This window comes from Apis laboriosa, unplaced genomic scaffold (genome assembly GCF_014066325.1).
Source record: "Apis laboriosa isolate Shangri-la unplaced genomic scaffold, ASM1406632v1 scaffold34_cov151, whole genome shotgun sequence".
NCBI classification, from domain to species: domain Eukaryota; kingdom Metazoa; phylum Arthropoda; class Insecta; order Hymenoptera; family Apidae; genus Apis; species Apis laboriosa.
Window position 1 is genome coordinate 8,715,300 of NW_025222928.1, and position 19,647 is coordinate 8,734,946.

At 33.6% G+C, this 19,647-nt stretch overlaps 1 protein-coding gene across 1 annotated transcript in view; it reads right to left on the reverse strand.

Moving 5' to 3' along the window:
- The window catches only part of LOC122714662 (cyclic nucleotide-gated cation channel alpha-3), a 128,367-nt gene that overhangs the window by 60,754 nt on the left and 47,966 nt on the right, over nucleotides 1–19,647 (reverse strand). The window contains exon 4 of the mRNA XM_043936195.1: nucleotides 234–508. Within this exon, the coding sequence (XP_043792130.1) occupies nucleotides 234–508 (275 nt within the window). The remainder of the gene's footprint in view (nucleotides 1–233; nucleotides 509–19,647) is intronic.

Sequence of the window (19,647 nt, forward strand, 5' to 3'; positions counted from 1 at the left end):
GAGAGAGAGAGAGAATATACGAAGAGATAATTTTGGATTGAACGGTCCAGCCAGTCGAGCCCGATGAAAAGCCGCACGATTATCGGATTAATTACAGTTGACCGAAACGCGAATCGAGGTTAATCCCATCGTCACAATAACGTAATTAGTATCGAGCCTATCCATCGATGCATAACTGGCGAAACATCCTTAGCTGGATAAACCTGGAAGCAAAGTATGATCAGGTACGGTACCTGCTGTTGCTGATGATAGTAATGATGCGTGGGCGTGTGGCGGCTCATGCATTTACTGCTGACCAGCTCCAACAAACTCTGCCTCGAGGGAGCGCCCCTCGACACGTTGTCCGCGCTTTTCGTGTCCTCTTCCCTCTCTCTCCTGATCCTCGTCTTCCCGTCCACCATTCTTCCCTGCCTATCCTCTCGAATCTTCTCGCCACCACAGCTCAGAGCGGAAGCGGAACCACCGCTGTACCGATCTCTCCCTCCGCCACCGCCCCCTGCGATTATGCCTGCAACGTTCAATGGATTTTCCAGTTCTTTAAGCGACCATTTTTTAAATTTACTTTTTAATTTTTTTTTTTTTTTTTATTAACATTAGGAAAGAGAAGTGTTTGTCAAAGGAGAAGTTTCGTCATTTTTTTCCTCTATCTTTTTTTCCTCTCCTTCTTTCGAGAGAGAATGGTTAACGAGCGAAAAAGCGTCGAGGGCTGTCGATTAGAATTGGCGTGAGCTGTTATCGATCGAGTATCGCACAACTGTGTTGAGATCGATGATATTGAATTTCCTTTGGTTTGACGAACCAAGTAATAATTAGCAGGGTTGCCCTCAATCAAACTGCTTTACGTCGAACGATGAAAGGAATCAAGATAAACAGATGGAAATTCGAATATAATTACAAACGTATCAAACGTATCATTTTTCTCGTTTTGTTTTCTATCTACGGTGAAAAAGGATCACAAACATGGCAAATAAAAATGCTTAAAATTTGTATAATTAGGTTACTTTGCGAATGATAAATTGTCATTTCACGACTAATAAATGTGAAAATTAATAAAATAATAGCGATCTAGAAGAAAGCGCGAATGTACGGTAACGTTTCGAGCGTTTTTTTATTACATTACATCGCATCGAGTTTAAATTATATTTGAACGATATTTAATTCGCGACGTCTGGATTCGCGCTTCAAAGCGGAATTCGAGGGGGGCGTTGATATCGATCGATTCGAAACAGGTGCGAAAAACGAAAAAAAATAAAAGCTGAAGGAATTTCTCCAAGTTAATTGACTGTTCGAAAGCGAGAAGATGACTAATTGGACCGAGGAGACCGCTTCAACTTTCCTATTTGCCGAGCAATTATTTGTTGCGCTTTGGATTATTTGCCGTCCGGGAAGGAAATACAGCTGGTCGATAATTCTCTCGGGAATCGAGACTTCCGGAGAATTTAGTATCCGCTCGTAATTGAATATGCTTTGTCCACTTTGCTACTTATGATTCATCCATTTTTTCCGTCGTTTTGTCGGTAAATTAGGTCCCTGTTCGTACTCGTACTTGAAAAAAACATCGTTCCGATAGGAATAGCCGATTTCACGTAGAACATATTTCTCGAAGCATCAAATTCGTTTATTCAAGAAAGTTTTTGCTCGATAAGCCTGTATAAAAATTTAAATACACGATAAATTATGTTTGATAAAAAAACGCGCTTTTTTCCAAAAATTTCACTTCCACGAAGAAATTATTTCGTTTAGAATAGTCGATATATATTTTTGAAACATCATATTCGAAGGAAAGCATTGGCATATTGAATATATAAATTTCTCGAAACATCAAATTCATACATTCGATATAAATTTGTATAAAAATTTAAGCATTGCCATTAACTCTAAGGAAAAAATATCATTCAATTTCTAAATTAATAATATTTAAGCGCATAATTATATAATAAAATTTTACTATGGAATTAATTATTTTCCATGCGAGAGACGTGACAAAACAACTTGACAAAACAGAACCCGTTTCCCCTGGCAATTAGTTTATGGTGGGTGCACGGCAAAGCTCCCCTCTTTCGCTTTCTTTGCTTTCGATGCTGTTTCAGACACCGCGCACAGGATGACAATGGACCACCTTTAAACAACGAAATTCTAAACGGCACAATGGGAAGGATCGTTTCAATTCCCGACTTCTGTCCACCACGAGAACCTCGCCCTTTCCACGTCATCCGGGAATAAAATTCAGATTTCATCGCGTTAAATCCTTTTAATTTACGACCATCCGTTTATTACCCATCCGATTTCCATTCCTTTTTCTCACGCAACGCGTATTTCTCGAGGTCCAAGATCCTTCCCCCCCCTCCTTCTTTATGGAAGCCATCGTAACTCAGCCCTCAGTTCCAACGTCTTGGAAACTATCAACGTTTTATTGTAACGATGGTTGAGCGGACAGTGTCGATAAAAAAATTTACGAGAAAAGCGCGAAACATGATTCTCCTCCCACTTCGTGGAGAAGATGAAAGAGGTCTATCTATCTATCTATCTATCTATCTATCTATCTATCTATCTATCTATCTATTCTCTCGTTGTTGCGCTTTCCATAATTTGGAGATTTTTTTTTTTTTTTTTTTAGATATATAGGGTATTTCTAAATTAAACAATCAAACTGCACCAGTATGTTCTACGAAGAATATTATATAAACATAGGTTCGCGAAAATGCTTTATATAAAAAAATTATAATAAAAATATGAAATTTAATTAGTCAAGTAGCGAGCTCGAATTCGTTCACGAATATTTTCACGAAAGATGGAAATGGTCAGATCTTGCACCGCTAGATTTTTTATTTTTTATTTTCTTTTTTATCACTGGGGAAAAAAACGATCGTGAATCGTTCAAACGTTTTGCAAAAAGAGCTAATAGAAATGATTAATTAATTAGTGCCTTCGTTGAATTCAGAGCAAGATAAAAATGAATATTCGAAGAGTGAGATAAATTCAGTTTTCCTAAAATGTCGTCAATTTGCATTCATAACAGGAGACGGCACTTTGAAATGGAAACATAAATTTCTTCTTTCTTCTTGGAAGCAAATCTATGTTTGTATAACATTCTTTTATTATTCTTCACTCGTAGAACATACTGATGCAGTTTAATCCGGAGCCATCCTGTATAAACAAGGAATTATTTTCGGATGTGTTTGTTGAAACTCTTTTCTCTCGATTTGAAGAATTTTTTTGCAATTTGCATTGTGCATCGAGCAATTTTAAAGTAGCGAAAAAGTTAAGATGACTTCTTTATGAATAATTCGTAATTCTTTTTTCTTATTAATTATTACGAATGGAATAACGAAACGAAAGAATTCCACAGGCGGAGTAGGATTGAACGCAAAATAAGTTTACGAGGAATAAAGAAGAAAGGATTATAAAAAGGAGGGAGAGATTCGTTTTAAACGCTATTCTCTATCTTCGATATCTTTTTTTTTGCGCGCGCTTTTCTTCGAAACTTATTCTTTTCCACCGACGTTAGCCGAGCATGAAAGTGTTGGTAAGCAAGGAAACCTCTAGAATATCTTTTAATTTAAATGATATATAAATATATCTCTATCTCCACAAAATACTACATATAAATAAAACATTCCTTGCTGGAACGAAACATAAGCGTGCAGTTTTTTCTATCGATACACGAAAGGTCTCTCGACTCGGTATTCGAGTTACAAAATAATGTAACCGAGCCTCTTCGAAACGGAACGATGATTCCAACGATAAGATAAAAAGAAACGTTTCTTCCACAAAAAACCATCGCAACTTGAGCGTTGAACAAAACAAAAAGTTTTCGCTTCGATGCTCAACCGTTCAATTCGTTCAAGGGTAAAAGAGAAATGAGAAACTATCTAGCCACAGGATAATTGCAGAAATTACAGTAACAAATTGCTCTAAGAAAGAGGTTAAGAAGCAAGAAACGAAGAATGCATCGAATTGAAATTATAAGAGAGAAACTTATATTAAATCGTACTACGTGAAATTGCCATTTTTGTTGCTCGGAAGAAAAACGATATTCGAAACTATGAACTTTATTCGATCATAATTCGATCAAATACGAGTCATTGGCTTTAATCACCTTTTCCCAACGAGATTCCATGATGTATTCTATTTTTATAAAACTTCGTGGTTTTAGCTTCGAATGCTGCGATTACAGCTTCTCGAGCGTCTAATATTTTATTTTTTAAAAACAACTGTAAATGGTGAAATATCCGGTGAATTAAATAGATCCATATATATTGATTAACGCGGGTTGTTTCTCAATCGATTTTTTTGGCATTAGAATGCTGTTGTTGCGGTATTCAGAAAAGAACAACGAATTCCCTTTACAGATCATATACCATAATTTTTTTCGGCCGTAATAATGGTTTCGGTGTTTGTTTACGATTTTTATCAGCGTTCAATCATTGTCCAGATCGCGTACGATTATCGTACACAAAATTATAATTCTATTCAAAAGAGTTTATTTCGAGCGATAAGCACATTTTTTCCTCTTTTCTAATTTATTCACTTTACTCATTGCAAACGTCTGAAAATTATCATTCGAAATACATCTAACTCTTCTGCCTCCGCTTTGCCTTTCAATTTATCTTTTTCAAGATTCTCATTTCCAGATTTGAATTTTTGAAACGACCACCGAAACGGTCCGCTCTAATCGACAGAATCTTCTCCGAAAGCTAACCTAATATTTCGATATACTTTACTGTAGCCCAGCTTAAACTCGTGCAGAAATAATATTCACTTCTGGAAAAAACGGTTGAACTGATACAAAAAAGAAGTCAAAATATAAAGTTTGATTGTCGTTTATTCTAAAATTAACGTAAAATTTTAGGCATGGTACAAGCTAATAATTTAACTGTTGCGATGCAATGGATAATGTAACGATTTATTTCCTCGAGCGGAAAGAGAGCGAAACGAAAGAAACGAATTAATAGAAGTTGGGAACAGAGTTAACGATAATATCCTCTACGAGGAATAATAATCCCCCGGGTTGTGGTCTAACGAGGATGGCTCCGCGTTTTTTCAGCGGGGCGCAAATTGAAAATCGGGATCGATCGAACTATCTATTGGAAGTTGGAACGTGGTCGCTGTCCGTAACAATAGGTGGCGGTGGCGCGATTTCGATCCCAAAGAGTCCTCTAGCTCTAATTGCGCTATTATAGATTTTTCCAGCCTTTTTTTTTTGAAAACCGAACTTCGGAACGAGGGGAGATTTGAAAGCAGTTCTACTCTGCTTTTTGATTTCATGATTTTCCTATTGTCGTGGCTTTACGCGAGAGGAAATATTTCCCAATTATACACCTTTCCTAACAATATTCGTGTAATAAAATTTCCTTGATAAAAGTGAGAGAATCCGTGTGAGAATTTTACGAGTTTCCAAAAATTTTAATTGCATCATTGGATTTTTTGAAAAACCTTGGAAACATTCGTATATTATTAAATTTCGGTTTTATCTTTCTATCGATGAATTAAAGATTCCGTGGATTTAATTTATACTGTTATATTTTTCATAAAACATTTGCTTAAATTTATTTGATATCAGAAATTTTGTTATCAATCGCGCTATTTTTCGAATAACTTTTGGAATCGTATTATTTATCGAATTATAAAATTTTTCATAAAATATTTCCATATATTAAATTTCTTCGATACCGAAAGTTTTGCTCTAATCGCGCCATTTTTCGAGAAATTTTAAAAATCTTATTATTTATAAAATTATAAAATTGATATAACTTGCATTCTACATTGAACCGATTTTCCCTTACATCTTTCGCAAAATATTTTCGCATCCCCGTAAATTTCTTCGACACCGCAACAAATGCAATGCATGAAATCTTGGAGCTGAGCTGAAAACAAGAGGTACTACGTGTGTGGAAGTTAAGTCTATTTTCTGCGCAAGCGTATGGTAGGTGCGAGGAAAACGAGAAATTTACACAAAATTGCGCGATAAAAGCAAAAGCGAAAAGCTAACACAGTTACGCGAATGTGAAGCATCCATCCTTTAAAATATTAACTTTGGTATGGATATTTTACTGTATTTCAAATTGTTAATCGTGTTAATGGAATTTACTCGGTCGATGCCAATGTTGTTATTGTTATCGGTCGAATCGAACAGAAAGATCCAAGTGATGCAAAGTTAATCGGGTAGTTAGGCAAACGAGGAATTATTATTTCAGGAGATGGTTCGCTTCTCGAACAAACAAGGAAATTATTCCCAATTGTATTCGAAACGAATGCGCAATATCGATTTTCAAAACTGACCAAAAAAGAAAATTAGATTGTTGTTCGTTCCACATGCCATACTACAAGTGTATTTAATCGCGTATTCGCGTATATGACTTTTAACAATGTGCGGATAAATCCTTCCAATCCTTTCATTATATTCGAAATTGTAACAATAACATAAAAAAAAAAAAATCTTTCTTTAAAGGTTAAATTAGTCTTTTCGCTTCCTTTGAATTTTTAACGCCTACCATTTTTCACGCCATCACCATTATTTTATTATTTCTCTTTTCTTTTTTTTTTTTTTTTTAATATGCACTTTCGACGCCACTCGATTACACGTTCGTATTATACCAATCGATAATCGATGGCCATTCATTTTCATATTATCGAGGCGAACAATGGGTCGAAAAGGCTCTTAGGCACTTGTCGATTGATCGAGGCGCAAATCTGTACGTACGTACGTATGTACGATTAACACGCGCTTAAACACATCGCAAGCTGATCCTGAAGACTAACGTGGATAAACGTGTACGACCGTAATGGATTCTAGAATTAACCGCTCGGTTTGCTTTAATTAAAACCCTTTGAGGAACCCCTGACTGCGCCGTGCCTGACCGCTTAAGGAAACAGCTCCACGTATGTTCCAAACCTTTATTATTCATACCTTTGTTTATCTTGTACTTCGCGTATCCAAAGTGTGGACCAAGTGACAAATTTATCTTACTGAATTTAAATTTCAAAAAATTGATCGACTTTTTTGCCAAATTTGCTTATATATATATATATAAAGAAAAAGAAATTATCGCGTTTCGCAGAACAGTTCAAAGTTATTTAACATTTTCACATGTAACCTGACCAAACATGTTAACGCATTGGTTCGACACTGGGGATGAATTATCGCTGCACACTCGCACCAGTGAAAAGAAATATCTATGCTGCTCCTCGACACGTCCCATTGTCAAAACACTATCGACGGATGACATATGGGTTGGCGCATGCTAAGTTGACAATGCTTCCATGGCAAACATACTTTAGCATCGCATTACATTCTTTCCGACATCAGAGGTTCATTGTTGGTGAGAGGAACGGTAGTGTGCCGATTACTTTTATCCACGAACAAGAATAGATGTATCTCTAACTTTAGTTTATTTACTAGGTCGAAGAGAAAGGGAAATCGATTAACAAAAAAAGACTTGGATCACTACTTCGGCTGAAGTCATAAAAATATATAATGGTATTTCAGAATTCCATCGACGAAAAGTTAAAGATTGTACGAGCAATTTTTATAAAGAATTAAAAAAAAACGGATAACAATAATGAGAAAGATAAAGAAGAGAGAGTTTTCTTTTCATGGTAAATAACGAGTTTCTTTGGGAAGAAACAAAATTTTCTTAGTTGCGTGTTGAATACGCTTAAAGCGAAAGAAAAAGAAAAGAAGAGAATTTAATTTTACGAGCCATCAAAAGATCGTGGAAGACGACGTATATTTACTAGACTAATAATAAACATTATCATTTATCGTTTATATTACATAACCGTATATTATAATTTAGTAATACAATCGATCGAATACGATCGAAATGTCGTTTCGAAGAAGGTAAGAGAAACAAAATTAAGAACAGATGTGTCTCTACTAACAGCTTACTCGTTAAGTCGAAGAATTTTCGAGAGAAGGAGAAATCGACTAGCAAAAAAGCTTGGGTTAGTATTCAGCTAGAGTCATAAAAACAGAAAGAAAAAAATTTTCTTAATGTGCACACAAATGTTGAACGCGCTTCCAGCTTTACAAACCACCAAAAGAAAACACGATATATTTGCTGAACTATATTCTACCTATTATATATAATTATATTATATTATATTATATACTGCCGGTTGCCGTTTATTATACTATTAATACAGTATTTCGATCGAATATGATCAAAATATTATCTCGAAGAAGGTAAGAGAAACAAAGAAACAAAAAGGGGCAAAGAAGTATTCTTTGGAAAGGCGAGTAAAGCTTGTTATAAATTACTTTATAAACTTCGAGAAACTTTGCATAAAAAGTTTGATCAAAAAACTTGGAATTGCACTAAGGATCGACGGTTTTTTTTTCGAACTGTCCGCATTAGCGCGTGGTTTGCGCGCTACATTTATAACTTAGGGCCGTGCTCGCCGCAATTGGAAACAGCTTAACCCTATTAGTCGTAATTGCGAGTTGCAATTTTGATCCTGATCCTTTATAATTGTGTCATGCGGGTGTGGTTATCAATCGTATTTAGCGTAACCTGATCGTCTTTTCATCATTTCGCTTCCAATTATAGGCAAGTTGTTGTCTTTGATATACGTATTTGCTCTTTTAGAATTCCATCCAAAAATTGAAGATTTTTCAACAAAAGATTAAAAGAAAACACGGATAACAATAATGAAAAAGATAAAGGAGAGGGATAAGTTTTGTTTCTTCCCGTGGTAAGTAATATAAGTTCACGTGGTACTATTGTAAATTTCTACCGGCTAAGCTTTCTCCAAGATTAAATTTCTGGAAAATGTAATTCTCTGATCTTTCGTAGCTCATCCAATCCGATGATTTTTTGACACCGGTTTTCCACGTTTAAGTTTATTGCATCCTATTTTCCCGAATTTAAGCCGATTTAAGAATTTCCATACTGCATGGAAGTACGAAAGAAGAAGGTATCGATAAAGTAACACATTTCTTGGAAAATCGATTATAGAAGTCAAAACTTTTGTATACAAAATCATGTGAGTGACGATCTCCCACAAATTTTCCAAATGTCGCGATTAATTCGAATTCGACGTGTTCAAAACATTGTTTTGAAGAAAGAAGGATCGTTTTTCTTTATGCTGAGTTGAAATAATTTTCAAGGCTAAAGTCGGCATTAATTTATCGACGTTCTTCTTCGTCTAGAACTTTCGTCAATTATTCTCGTAACGAGAATGCGTAGAACTGCATGAATTTCGTTCCAGCTCGAATAATAATATTATAATAATAATCGAATAATATTCATAAATAGATATCGATTATTATAAGGAGGCTAGGAAGAAAGTATTATCTCGATTTATCAAGTTTCATACGTTATTGTTCCGTGCAAAAAAGAGAAGAATATTTTAACGACGAGGGTTAGCTTATCGAAGAGATAGATGTAAAAGAGTATCCCGAGTATCCCACTCGACTTTGATATTTATAAAGGCGAGATCGATAAGCCGATAAACACTCTTAATTTCTTCGGTAATGTACGGAAGAAGGATTGTATACAGCACGTGTAAATAATTCAAAAGATTGGACGATTAATTGCAATTTTGCTTCATCAATTAGACGGATGTCAAAATGAATTTTTTTTTAATGAGAACAGTGAATTTTCGAATAAGAGAAATAATTTTTGGAACGAATTTTGAATTTTCAAAAATCATGTTTTGTATTAATTGACTTGGATCTTCCTTGCTTCGTAATTCTCGATCGATAGAAGTCTGAGAATTAATAAGCTTTGTTTTATTGTACCGAGATAAATCCACCGCTTGGAAAATATTTCTCGTTCGAGCGCGTAAAATTAAAATTGCCACGCTTCGAAGGAAGAAAAACTTCGTCTCGGCGTACGAGCAAGTACGAAACCTGATGTCGCTCTGCTTTACCTCTCGAGGGACGTTCGATCGGCTTTGATGATTCACGAGATAATTAATTATCGAGCGAATGAAGGGAAAACGAAACGAGGGGCGCTGATGGAAAGAATTTTTTTTTAGAAAAAAAAAAGAAAGAAAGAAAGAAAGCGTTATTTACGTCGGTACGTTACTTTTGATGCATTTTCGATACAAAGTTTCAAATTTGCAAATCGAAGAATAAAATTGTTTACAAAAATGATGATCCATAATTTTTACATACAAATATAAATTTAATATCATCACAATATCACACACATATATCAAAGATTTTTAAGAAATTTCTTCGAAAGTTAGGTTAGGTTATACGTTTAACGAGCGAGTAAGAAACGTGTAAGAAAAATCTTTGTAACATTGTTCAGTGATGATGAGCTTAAAATATTCTTTAAATAATTAATTTGTAAAATTGTTTACAACTTTTGAGATTGAAATTTAAAAAGGGCTCTCGAGAAAACTTATTCTCGGTTACATAGCGCGAAGAAGAAAAAGAAGAAGGAAGAAAAAAGTAGAATTTTGTTCTCTCGTAAAATAACTCGCAGCGTTCAAAGTTCTAGAAATTGTTCGACTTGGAAGATTATTTCGTAAATAGCGATGGGGGTTTCGCATTTGAGATCAAGGGGCAACGCGAATACCTTTGCACACTTGGATTCGGTTAATTTGCAGAGAGAACGGCTTCCACTTTTGCCTTCATTCGAGCCGAGCATAAAGAGTTAAATGAGAATTGTGCTTTGCGTTAATTCTCTTTCGACGAGAATTAATTTTCCTAATTGCCATAACATGGAGCTAATTATTATGAGAGAATATCAATTTTTTTTTTTCGGATCAAACGACGAGAATATTTTTATCGAGTTTATATATACACATATATATATATATGTGTATATGTGTGTGTATAAAAATGCTTGAACTCGTGTCTGTATATTTCCTTTATTAAATATATCCTTTCTTATTGAATATTCTTTATATTAATCGAATCATTTCACGACCTGTTCCCTAATAATTTTTCACATAATATAGGTTTGCCTAAATGTCTAAACATGCATAGGTTATAAATTGAATAAGTCTTTTTTTCCGATATAATTAATTGTTCGTATTGGCCAATTCCTATCTCTTGCTTTTTTTTTCTCAATTGGATCGTTTCCATGGAAAATTAACAGTCTGGGTCAATTAAACGAGGTCGTACATTTTTAGCATATTCGTAGAAACTGCCATTAATCAAAATGTAACAAATAAGTAACGAGTGGAATTTCCAACGGACAATAAAAACTTGATGAATAATTTTATCCACGAACTGGTAACCAACTAATTTCAACCTTTCGTCGAGAAAATAACTATGAACAATATTGAAATTCATGATCTAAATCTAATCATCGTTTCAATATTTAATATTCAGTTTCAATTTAATCATACTGAATCTCGATAATAAGATAATGATATATTTAAACATTATAGTACATATAGACATATAATGTAGAAAAAAATTATATTTTCCGAATTAAGGATAACAGGGACTATCAATTCATCTAGTTTTGTTTAAAACTGAAAGTTTAGTTAGTTCAAGTTGTACAAGTGTAATATCACTTTGCAATTAACGAGTTAATCAATTTCTATGGACACGCTGTAATCCTTCCTGTCGTTAATTGGCCATAATTACCGCTTACTTGGCTAATTATAATCATTGAATACCTAATTATACGATAATCATAATAATCGATAATCTTTAATCATTAATTATTGTCACGTATCGATCGATGTCTCGTAAAATTAGCCTGCGTGTATAATTGAATAGAAATTTGAATATGTAAATAAATTCTAAATTTAAAACATTATCATACGAAGAATATACCAATTCTGAATATTAAATACACGTCATTTCGCTTTATTCGATAACACGACGAGTAAATATCATTTCTAGAATCAACGAATTGGATTAACCATAAATCCATCGAGCAAATTTCACGTGTAAACGTATTTATACAATCATGCAATATTTGACATTTGAATTTTGAACGCACGCCAATAGTTTTAACTAGCGAGCAATGACACGAATGATTCGTTATTTCTTTCTTTCTCTCTCTCTCTCTCTCGATATATAAATTTTAACAAAATATTCTAATATTAGTCTAGATACAGTCTAGTTTAAAAAATAAGTTGAAAAGAAGACAATGATCCAAAGGAAAGTATTAATTTATGAAAAATTATTGGTTCCTTGAGTTTTTTCGAGTGCAAGCTATCACGCTTTATAGATATACTTTTATTCAAATTCTCATTCGTTTATTAATTCTCTAATAATATTTAAATCATAATTCTATCTCGAATATAATCCAATAGAACTTTATTCATATAAACAAGTTTTTCATATATAATAGGAATCTATATTAATTTTGATTTACAGAAGATAGAGTCTAAACTGAACGACTTTGAATATTACACAAATGTGATACCTGAACTGATGATTATTATTATCATTTACTGTACTATTATCATCTACTGTAGAATTCTACTATCGTTTATGTTATGAGTTTTGAATGAACGAATGCTGGTTTGTGGCTGATCAATTACTGTAACGATTCTAACTATACTTTGATACAAAACCGTATTGTTGAATTCTATCCGATCCGTATTCTATTTCTAACTGTCCGATGTAGAAAACTATCGCCTTGGCCTTGGCCTTTCCTCCAATCATTTTCGTGAAAATACGAGTTAAGTGGGGATTAGAGGGACCAATAGTCGCGTTTGGAGGTTTCGAAGTATGGGTCCTCGCGGGATCGCAGCGTGTGGGGGTTAGGATGTTCGTTTCCATAATGATCCGTTGTAAGGCGCTAGGCGCGCAACTATGACTGAACTGACCGTTGCTGCTATATTTTTGTTTAAATCGAGTATCTTATATATTATTATAAATTATATATATAAAATTATTTTATAAATAATTAGTTATTAAAAAGTTTGAATAATATTTATTCGTAGCTATTATAATTGATCTGATATTTTCGATTATCTCAACCGTTTGGCATTACAATTATTTCGATTATTATTATATTTTGAAAAATAAATTATTCAAGTAACTTATAGAAGTAACTTTCATTCGTAAGTTTAACTTTATTAAATTTTGTCATTGGCGTTAGAGAGCTATACCTGCTCATAAATTATTGTTAGATTATTAAAAATACTCGAGCTGTTGAAAATAAAATCTATCTGACAACGCTTCACAAGTTTTTATCCTTAACAGAAGAATATAAATATTTTCTCTGAAAGATTTAAAAACAAATATAATAATTGTATACCGCGGATAAAGATTTGGCTATTATAATTTTCGAATTTCACATAAACATATTCGCTTAATTAATCTTTTCAATTTTACTTATCTTTAATCATACGTGAACATTCGACAAGAAAAGTTGGCGAATATGAGCGACACTAAGGATTGGTTCGTGTAAAAGAGAATATCAGAGTCAGAGATCTAGATCTCGTCGTGTTTACAGTGACGGCAAAGGGAATCGGTTTCGTCGGTACAAATCGGCGCGGCACGCGTGGATGAGTTTTTTTTACGAGTTTGGATTATATGTACCGCGGTATGCTTTCACTTGCGAATCTCGAGGCGATGCGAACGGGCAAATATTTATACGCGGGAACGTTGACACCGAGAATTCGTGAGAAGCGAGGAGGAGCAAACGAGGAGAGTTGCGTGTCAATAGCGTCAGAGAGGTTGCACGCGCGCGACGCTTTGAGCAACCCAGGCCTTTGTAACTCTGCCACTTGTTTGGCCAACGCCTGAACACATGCGTTCACGCAGCTACGTGAAGTACACATTCTATTTTATGGTATCATTATTTTTCGATATTTTATCTTGATAACGATTTTTATATTCAATTTAGTTGTTGCAATATATCTAATTTTTTCAAAGGATAAAAAATTCGGGATCACTTTGGATAGTCATAATAATTCCATATATTTGACAATTCTATTTAATTCTAATTCTTCATCTTTTTTGAAAAGTGAAAATTTAGGACGTAAAATTTAGTATTTGAAAATTTTATTCAATTCTAATTTTTTAAAAAGTGAACATTTAGAATGTTGTCACTTTGAAATGTAGTCAGTAATCCCATGCCTTAGTATGTAACAATTTGATAAAATTGTAATTCATTCTGTTTAATTTTCTGTCCCCTGTTTTCTTTAATCATACATGAGCATTCGAATAATAAGTTTTAGTGTCTGGAAATTCTAATTTTTCGAAAGATGAAAGTTTATCACTGTCATAATAATATCCATTCCTTAATATCAATTTTATCCAATTTTAATTTTTTTAAAGTCGAAATTTAGGAAATATAGATCACTTTGAATCGTTCTATCCAATTTAAACGCATCTCACGCTCAATTTTTCATCTTCTTAAGGATGAAAATAAAACATATATATTCAATTCAAATACAAAGTTCTTTGCTTTAATCTATCTTCCATTCTCCACGAAAGGAGCAATATTCGCGCACGACACGCTTTAAGTTTAACTTTCGTTGAGCAATCATTTGACACCGGAAAGTATTGATTATTGATATCGCATGCCGCAAGTTTGAAAGCCCGAGACCCGGGTTGAAGGGATCGACGATGTTGGAAGTTCTGCGTGACGGTGTCCCGAGTTTGCGATCGATTCTCTGATTTTGAGATTAGTGGTTCTGCATGAGGACGCGTTAGTTTATCGAAGCTTGATTCGATTATGCATGATTGAATTCTGGCTTGATATAGATACGTATGATTTAGCCACAAGCTGGATCAATCGAATTTCTATAATCAGCCATTTTGCTTATTCCATACTATGTATAAATCTATAGTCATTCCAATCATTTCCATGCTTCCTCTATTCGATCGTTTCTTGTTCAACTTCCTGATAAAGCGTAAAAATTCGATTATTTAAATGGAAAATCGAACCGATTCGATTCGATCGTGACTAATTGGACTGATTAATACCTAGTATTTCTTTGTTTAAGTTTGATAATTAGATAATTAGTATAATACAGAGTTAGAGATATTAATCCAAAGTTGAAAAAGTAGTTAAGTAGTTAATAGTTAGTTAAAAATTTCGAATAAAATTACTTATAAATAATTGCTTATTAAAGTATTCGAATAACATTTATTCGCTTTTCATCTAACTATTTCACATTAATTATTTGCAATTATTATTACGATTATTTGCAATTATTTTCGAAAGATAAATTATCGAAGTAATTTTATTCGTAACTTCGACTATTAAATTTCCCCCATCATTGGTACAATGATTCTGAATTCTCTAAATTCCTTGCCGGTCAAAGGAATTAAAAAATTATTTTCGTTCTTACACAAGTTCTTGAATCACAACTTGAAACCAGCTTGAAACCTGAATCGATTAATTTAAGACTCGATGAATATTTCGTTGATGACCTCCTTCCGTTTCCCTTAATAGCACAACCTATTCTTTCGGGAAACTCCGTCCAATGATTTTTTAATAGACTCATTTCATATTTTCCGTCGTTCTATTTTCGCTGCATTAAAAAATCTCCTCCTCTCTCCCCCTTTCAACCTCTTTGTTCCTCCGATCCCTTCTAAATAATTCCATGCACCGCTTTTCACGCACGTATAATTTTCCATCTAGAATTTTATCGTAGCGTACACGTGTAAATTATTGATCAAATCAAACGTGTTAATCCTTTTCTCCACGTTTCAGGTTTTTACGATTTGATCGACACAGTTTCGGAAAAATGAAATCGTAAATTCAATCGTTGACACGAGATTGATGATCCGATTTTAAATAATAAACTTTCTTATTGCGAATCTTTTCCAGTTGCCACACACAAGCAATAATGTTGATGCATCACACTTCTTCCTCCGCATTTTATTTCTTTCGAAATACGTCTCGATTTATGATTTTATTATATTTGCAAATATTATGCAAAAAGTAATGCAAAAATTGAAATGGAAACTCTATCGGCCAATCATCTTTTGAGTTTTTAATTTTCACAAGTTTATCAATTTACCTTTAGCAACATGCTCATCCCTTAATATTATCATAAATCATATCCTTGGAGTTAAGAGCTAGCACAAAGGATGAATTTTAACATTCATTTCATCCCAATTAATTCGAAGTGTACAACACTATATTGCTATATTTAGTATTCGGAATATTCGAAGCTTCTAATAAGAGAAGTAATTTTGAAAAAAAATGGGATTGAACGGATTTGAAAATTCGGATCTAAATATCGAAAGAAACGTTTCTTTTTAAACGAGTTTCTCGTGAAAATGTAACGTAATGCGCTAAATATTTTATTTTATGGAAGTTCTTGTCTTCTTATTTAGTATTTTCTAGAAGGTTTTTCACTTTTCACGATATATAAAAAGAAGAAACGTATATAACTTGACCATATAAAGTAAAAACGAGAACATTGCGCGAAGATATATTTTCTATTTCTTAGATGACTACACGTATTTTTATTTTTATCGCAGAATATTGCGATAATATTTCGTTATTCATTCTTCTTTTCAATCGATAAACTATTTTTTTTATTCAATGTAACTGTTAGGAACAGACTCTAAGACTTGTAAAATGATCAAATATTATTCAAGTATTTTAATAAGTTTTCAACGGCTTAATGCCCAATTCTACCTAATGTTTTCCATCGATTTAAACAGAGATATTAGCAGCAACCGTCACTTCACAGTTGCGCGCCTAGCGCCTTGCAACGGATCATCGTGGAAGCAAGCATCCTGACCCCCACACGCTGCGATCCCGCGAAGGCCCATCCTTCGAAACCTCCAAACGCGACTATTGGTCCCTCTAATCCCCACTTAACTCATATTTTCACGAAAAGTAATGATTGGAGGAAAGACCAAGGCCAAAACGATAGTTTTCTAGATCGGACAGTTAGAAATAGAATACGGATTGGATAGAATTGAGCAACGATATATTTTTGCATTAGAGTATAGTTAGAATTATTACAATTAGGCGCAAACGATTAAAGCAAACCAACATTCGTTCATTTAAAGCTTATAATATAAACGATTATACATTCCTACAGTAGATAGTAGGTGATCCTTCGAGCAATCGGTTCAAACACCACGTTTATATACCGTGTAATATTCAAAATTATTCAGTTTCGTTACTTTAACAATAATAAAGATGCGTTTGACTTAAGATAGAATATTTTGGATAAGGAATTAATGGATAATAGTGTTAATAAAAGGAAGTGAACTAGTGGTATGCTTTCTTCGAATTTCTCATCTAACCTCCGCTCTCTTTTTATCTTTACTTTCGAAAGATTAAATATTTCTATCGATTAAAAATATACGAACTATATATTGTAGAAGGAAAGAGTAGATAAAAGAGAAATGGGGAGCAAGAAACGTTTAAAATAATTACTAAAATTCCAAGGAATATTTTTCATAATCCTACAAATTGTTAAGATTTAAGCAAAGAAACTCGATAACTTTAATTCTTTTCCGGCATAATGAGAAAAATTCTCCAAACATTTAAAATTATCCTTGTTATCATATTTGATTAAACGATAATTCAACAAACTTCTTCCTTCTTTAAATTCTCCGTCATTCTTGATCGAAAAATATCGCCAATCAATTCGATCCAATTTAGATTTATCCCCTCAATTACGTTTGATAAAAAGATCCGAGCAAAAGGATAGAAACGCGTATCTTTTAAAATTTAATATTCTAGTTAATATTATTTATTAATTTAATATTAATCAATTGGCATAATGGCTCTCTCTCTCTCTCTCTCTCATTGATCATCCAAAGATCAGAAAAGAATCGATTCAGATTGCATTTATTATCACGATTATTTCGGTTGCGTGGATATTGAGGCATAATTCGTCAATGAAACAAGTTGGGCAACAACGTTGGTTGAATCTTGAAGCACGTCAGAGAAATTGTTTTCAAAAGTAGTCCACATCATAAATAGTAGAGCGGAATTGGTTACAAGAGATGCAACTTTATAATAATAAATAATTATTGTTGTACTATTTAAACAATGCTAAATGGAATGTAACGATAGAAAATTCTCTGGAATAGTTGCACGATTCAAAACAACTATTTTTATTGTACACGGTGGACACGGTGAAGCAGTGATTCGCAACTCGAAATAAATAATTCTCGAACAAAAACATTTCTAATCAATTTCGTTTTGGCGTCTGAAGATTATTGTTTCACGAATATTAACATTATCTGCGCGAGTAAAAGTGAGTAACAATCTCATGCTTCTTACATTTATCTCAAGATGAATTTAATATCTCGAGTAAAAGAGCCGAGATTCTTGAAAAAAAAAAAATATTGTTCGTTGTTCTTATTTATATCGTGATCAAACGTAGTAGATTCCCTCCACTTCCCTCCCCTCTTGTTAAGCGAGTTAGCGGAATAAAGTTTGGACAAAGTTTGCGGAAAGCCGCGGTAATAAGTTGGCCGGACGTTCGGTTCAGAAATTGTTGGCAAGGTTCGACCGCCAAGGCGAGCCGTCAAAGAAGGCCACGGACCACGCTATTCGCTCACACCTTCGTTTCCCTTTAATTAGCACGTGCGAACATTTTCCCGATTCTTGCCAAGTTTTCTTCAACTTTGCCCGACCACGCTAATTTTTTTCCCTCCCTATATTTGGTTCAAAGTTTTTGGAAAAAAAACATTGAAAATGTTGATATTCATGGCAACAAAGATTTTTTAACGATAAAATTTTTCCTACGTTCAATAGTCGTGGACTATTAATAATTCGAAAGCGATCGGATATCTTCTTAATTAGAAGCGAAGGCACGATGCTTTCGTTGAAGGCGTGTCCTTCGATTGCTTCCCGAAAAAGATAAAAATTGCGAACCGAATGAGAAGACTAAATCCAATCGTAAACTGCATTCTCGAGCAGACTCACTCACCAAGCTTAAGACATCGATTGATAATTAATTCGATTAAAGATTATCAATTATTGTATAATTGTCGTACAATTATCTTATCGTATACGATATAAATAACGATTACGAAAAATTGTTATCCTTGATCCAAAAAATACAACTTATCTACTACGCTTATGTTGAGTTTACATGTAAACTCGTGTGACTCGTATTCTTGTATATTTACGTGTGGATCGGGTGTCATTGGGTGTCATAGTAAACTCAAGGTAATAGAACAAAGGTATAGGCACGATCCACATCAACATAACATAATATATTTCTCCTTTATTAAATATATTCTTTTTTGCTGTTACCTTTGATTAAATTATTTCATCGAACTATTCCCTAACAGCTTACGTATTATTTTACATATTATTTTTATATATTATTCTATATATTATATCTTATACACTCTAATTACTGTTTAAATATCTCACTACTTCATGTACAATTTTATCGTTTAAACACCTCACTATCTCGTATATACAAAAATGAAAAATTCAATTAAATTTTCTTTTTTTTCTCCCATCAAAGTTCATATAAATGTAATATTGTCGAGAGTTTTCTCTTTTCTATGAAAAGGAAAAGAGAAATAAGAAAATACTGGAGCGAATAGGTAACGCATTATCATATTAAAAATAAAACTCAAGGCAGGGAGGAAGAAGATTATCCGTTTTAACGAGGCTTGTCTTGATATACGAGAAAATCTTATCCACGACAAGTTTCTACCTCTTCTGAAATTATTTAACGTTCCATTGGGCGGAACGAGTTACCAGACTTTTCTCTCCCTCGCCTCGAGAACACTTCTATTTCCTGGCAAGAAAAAATCGAATAAAAGAAAAA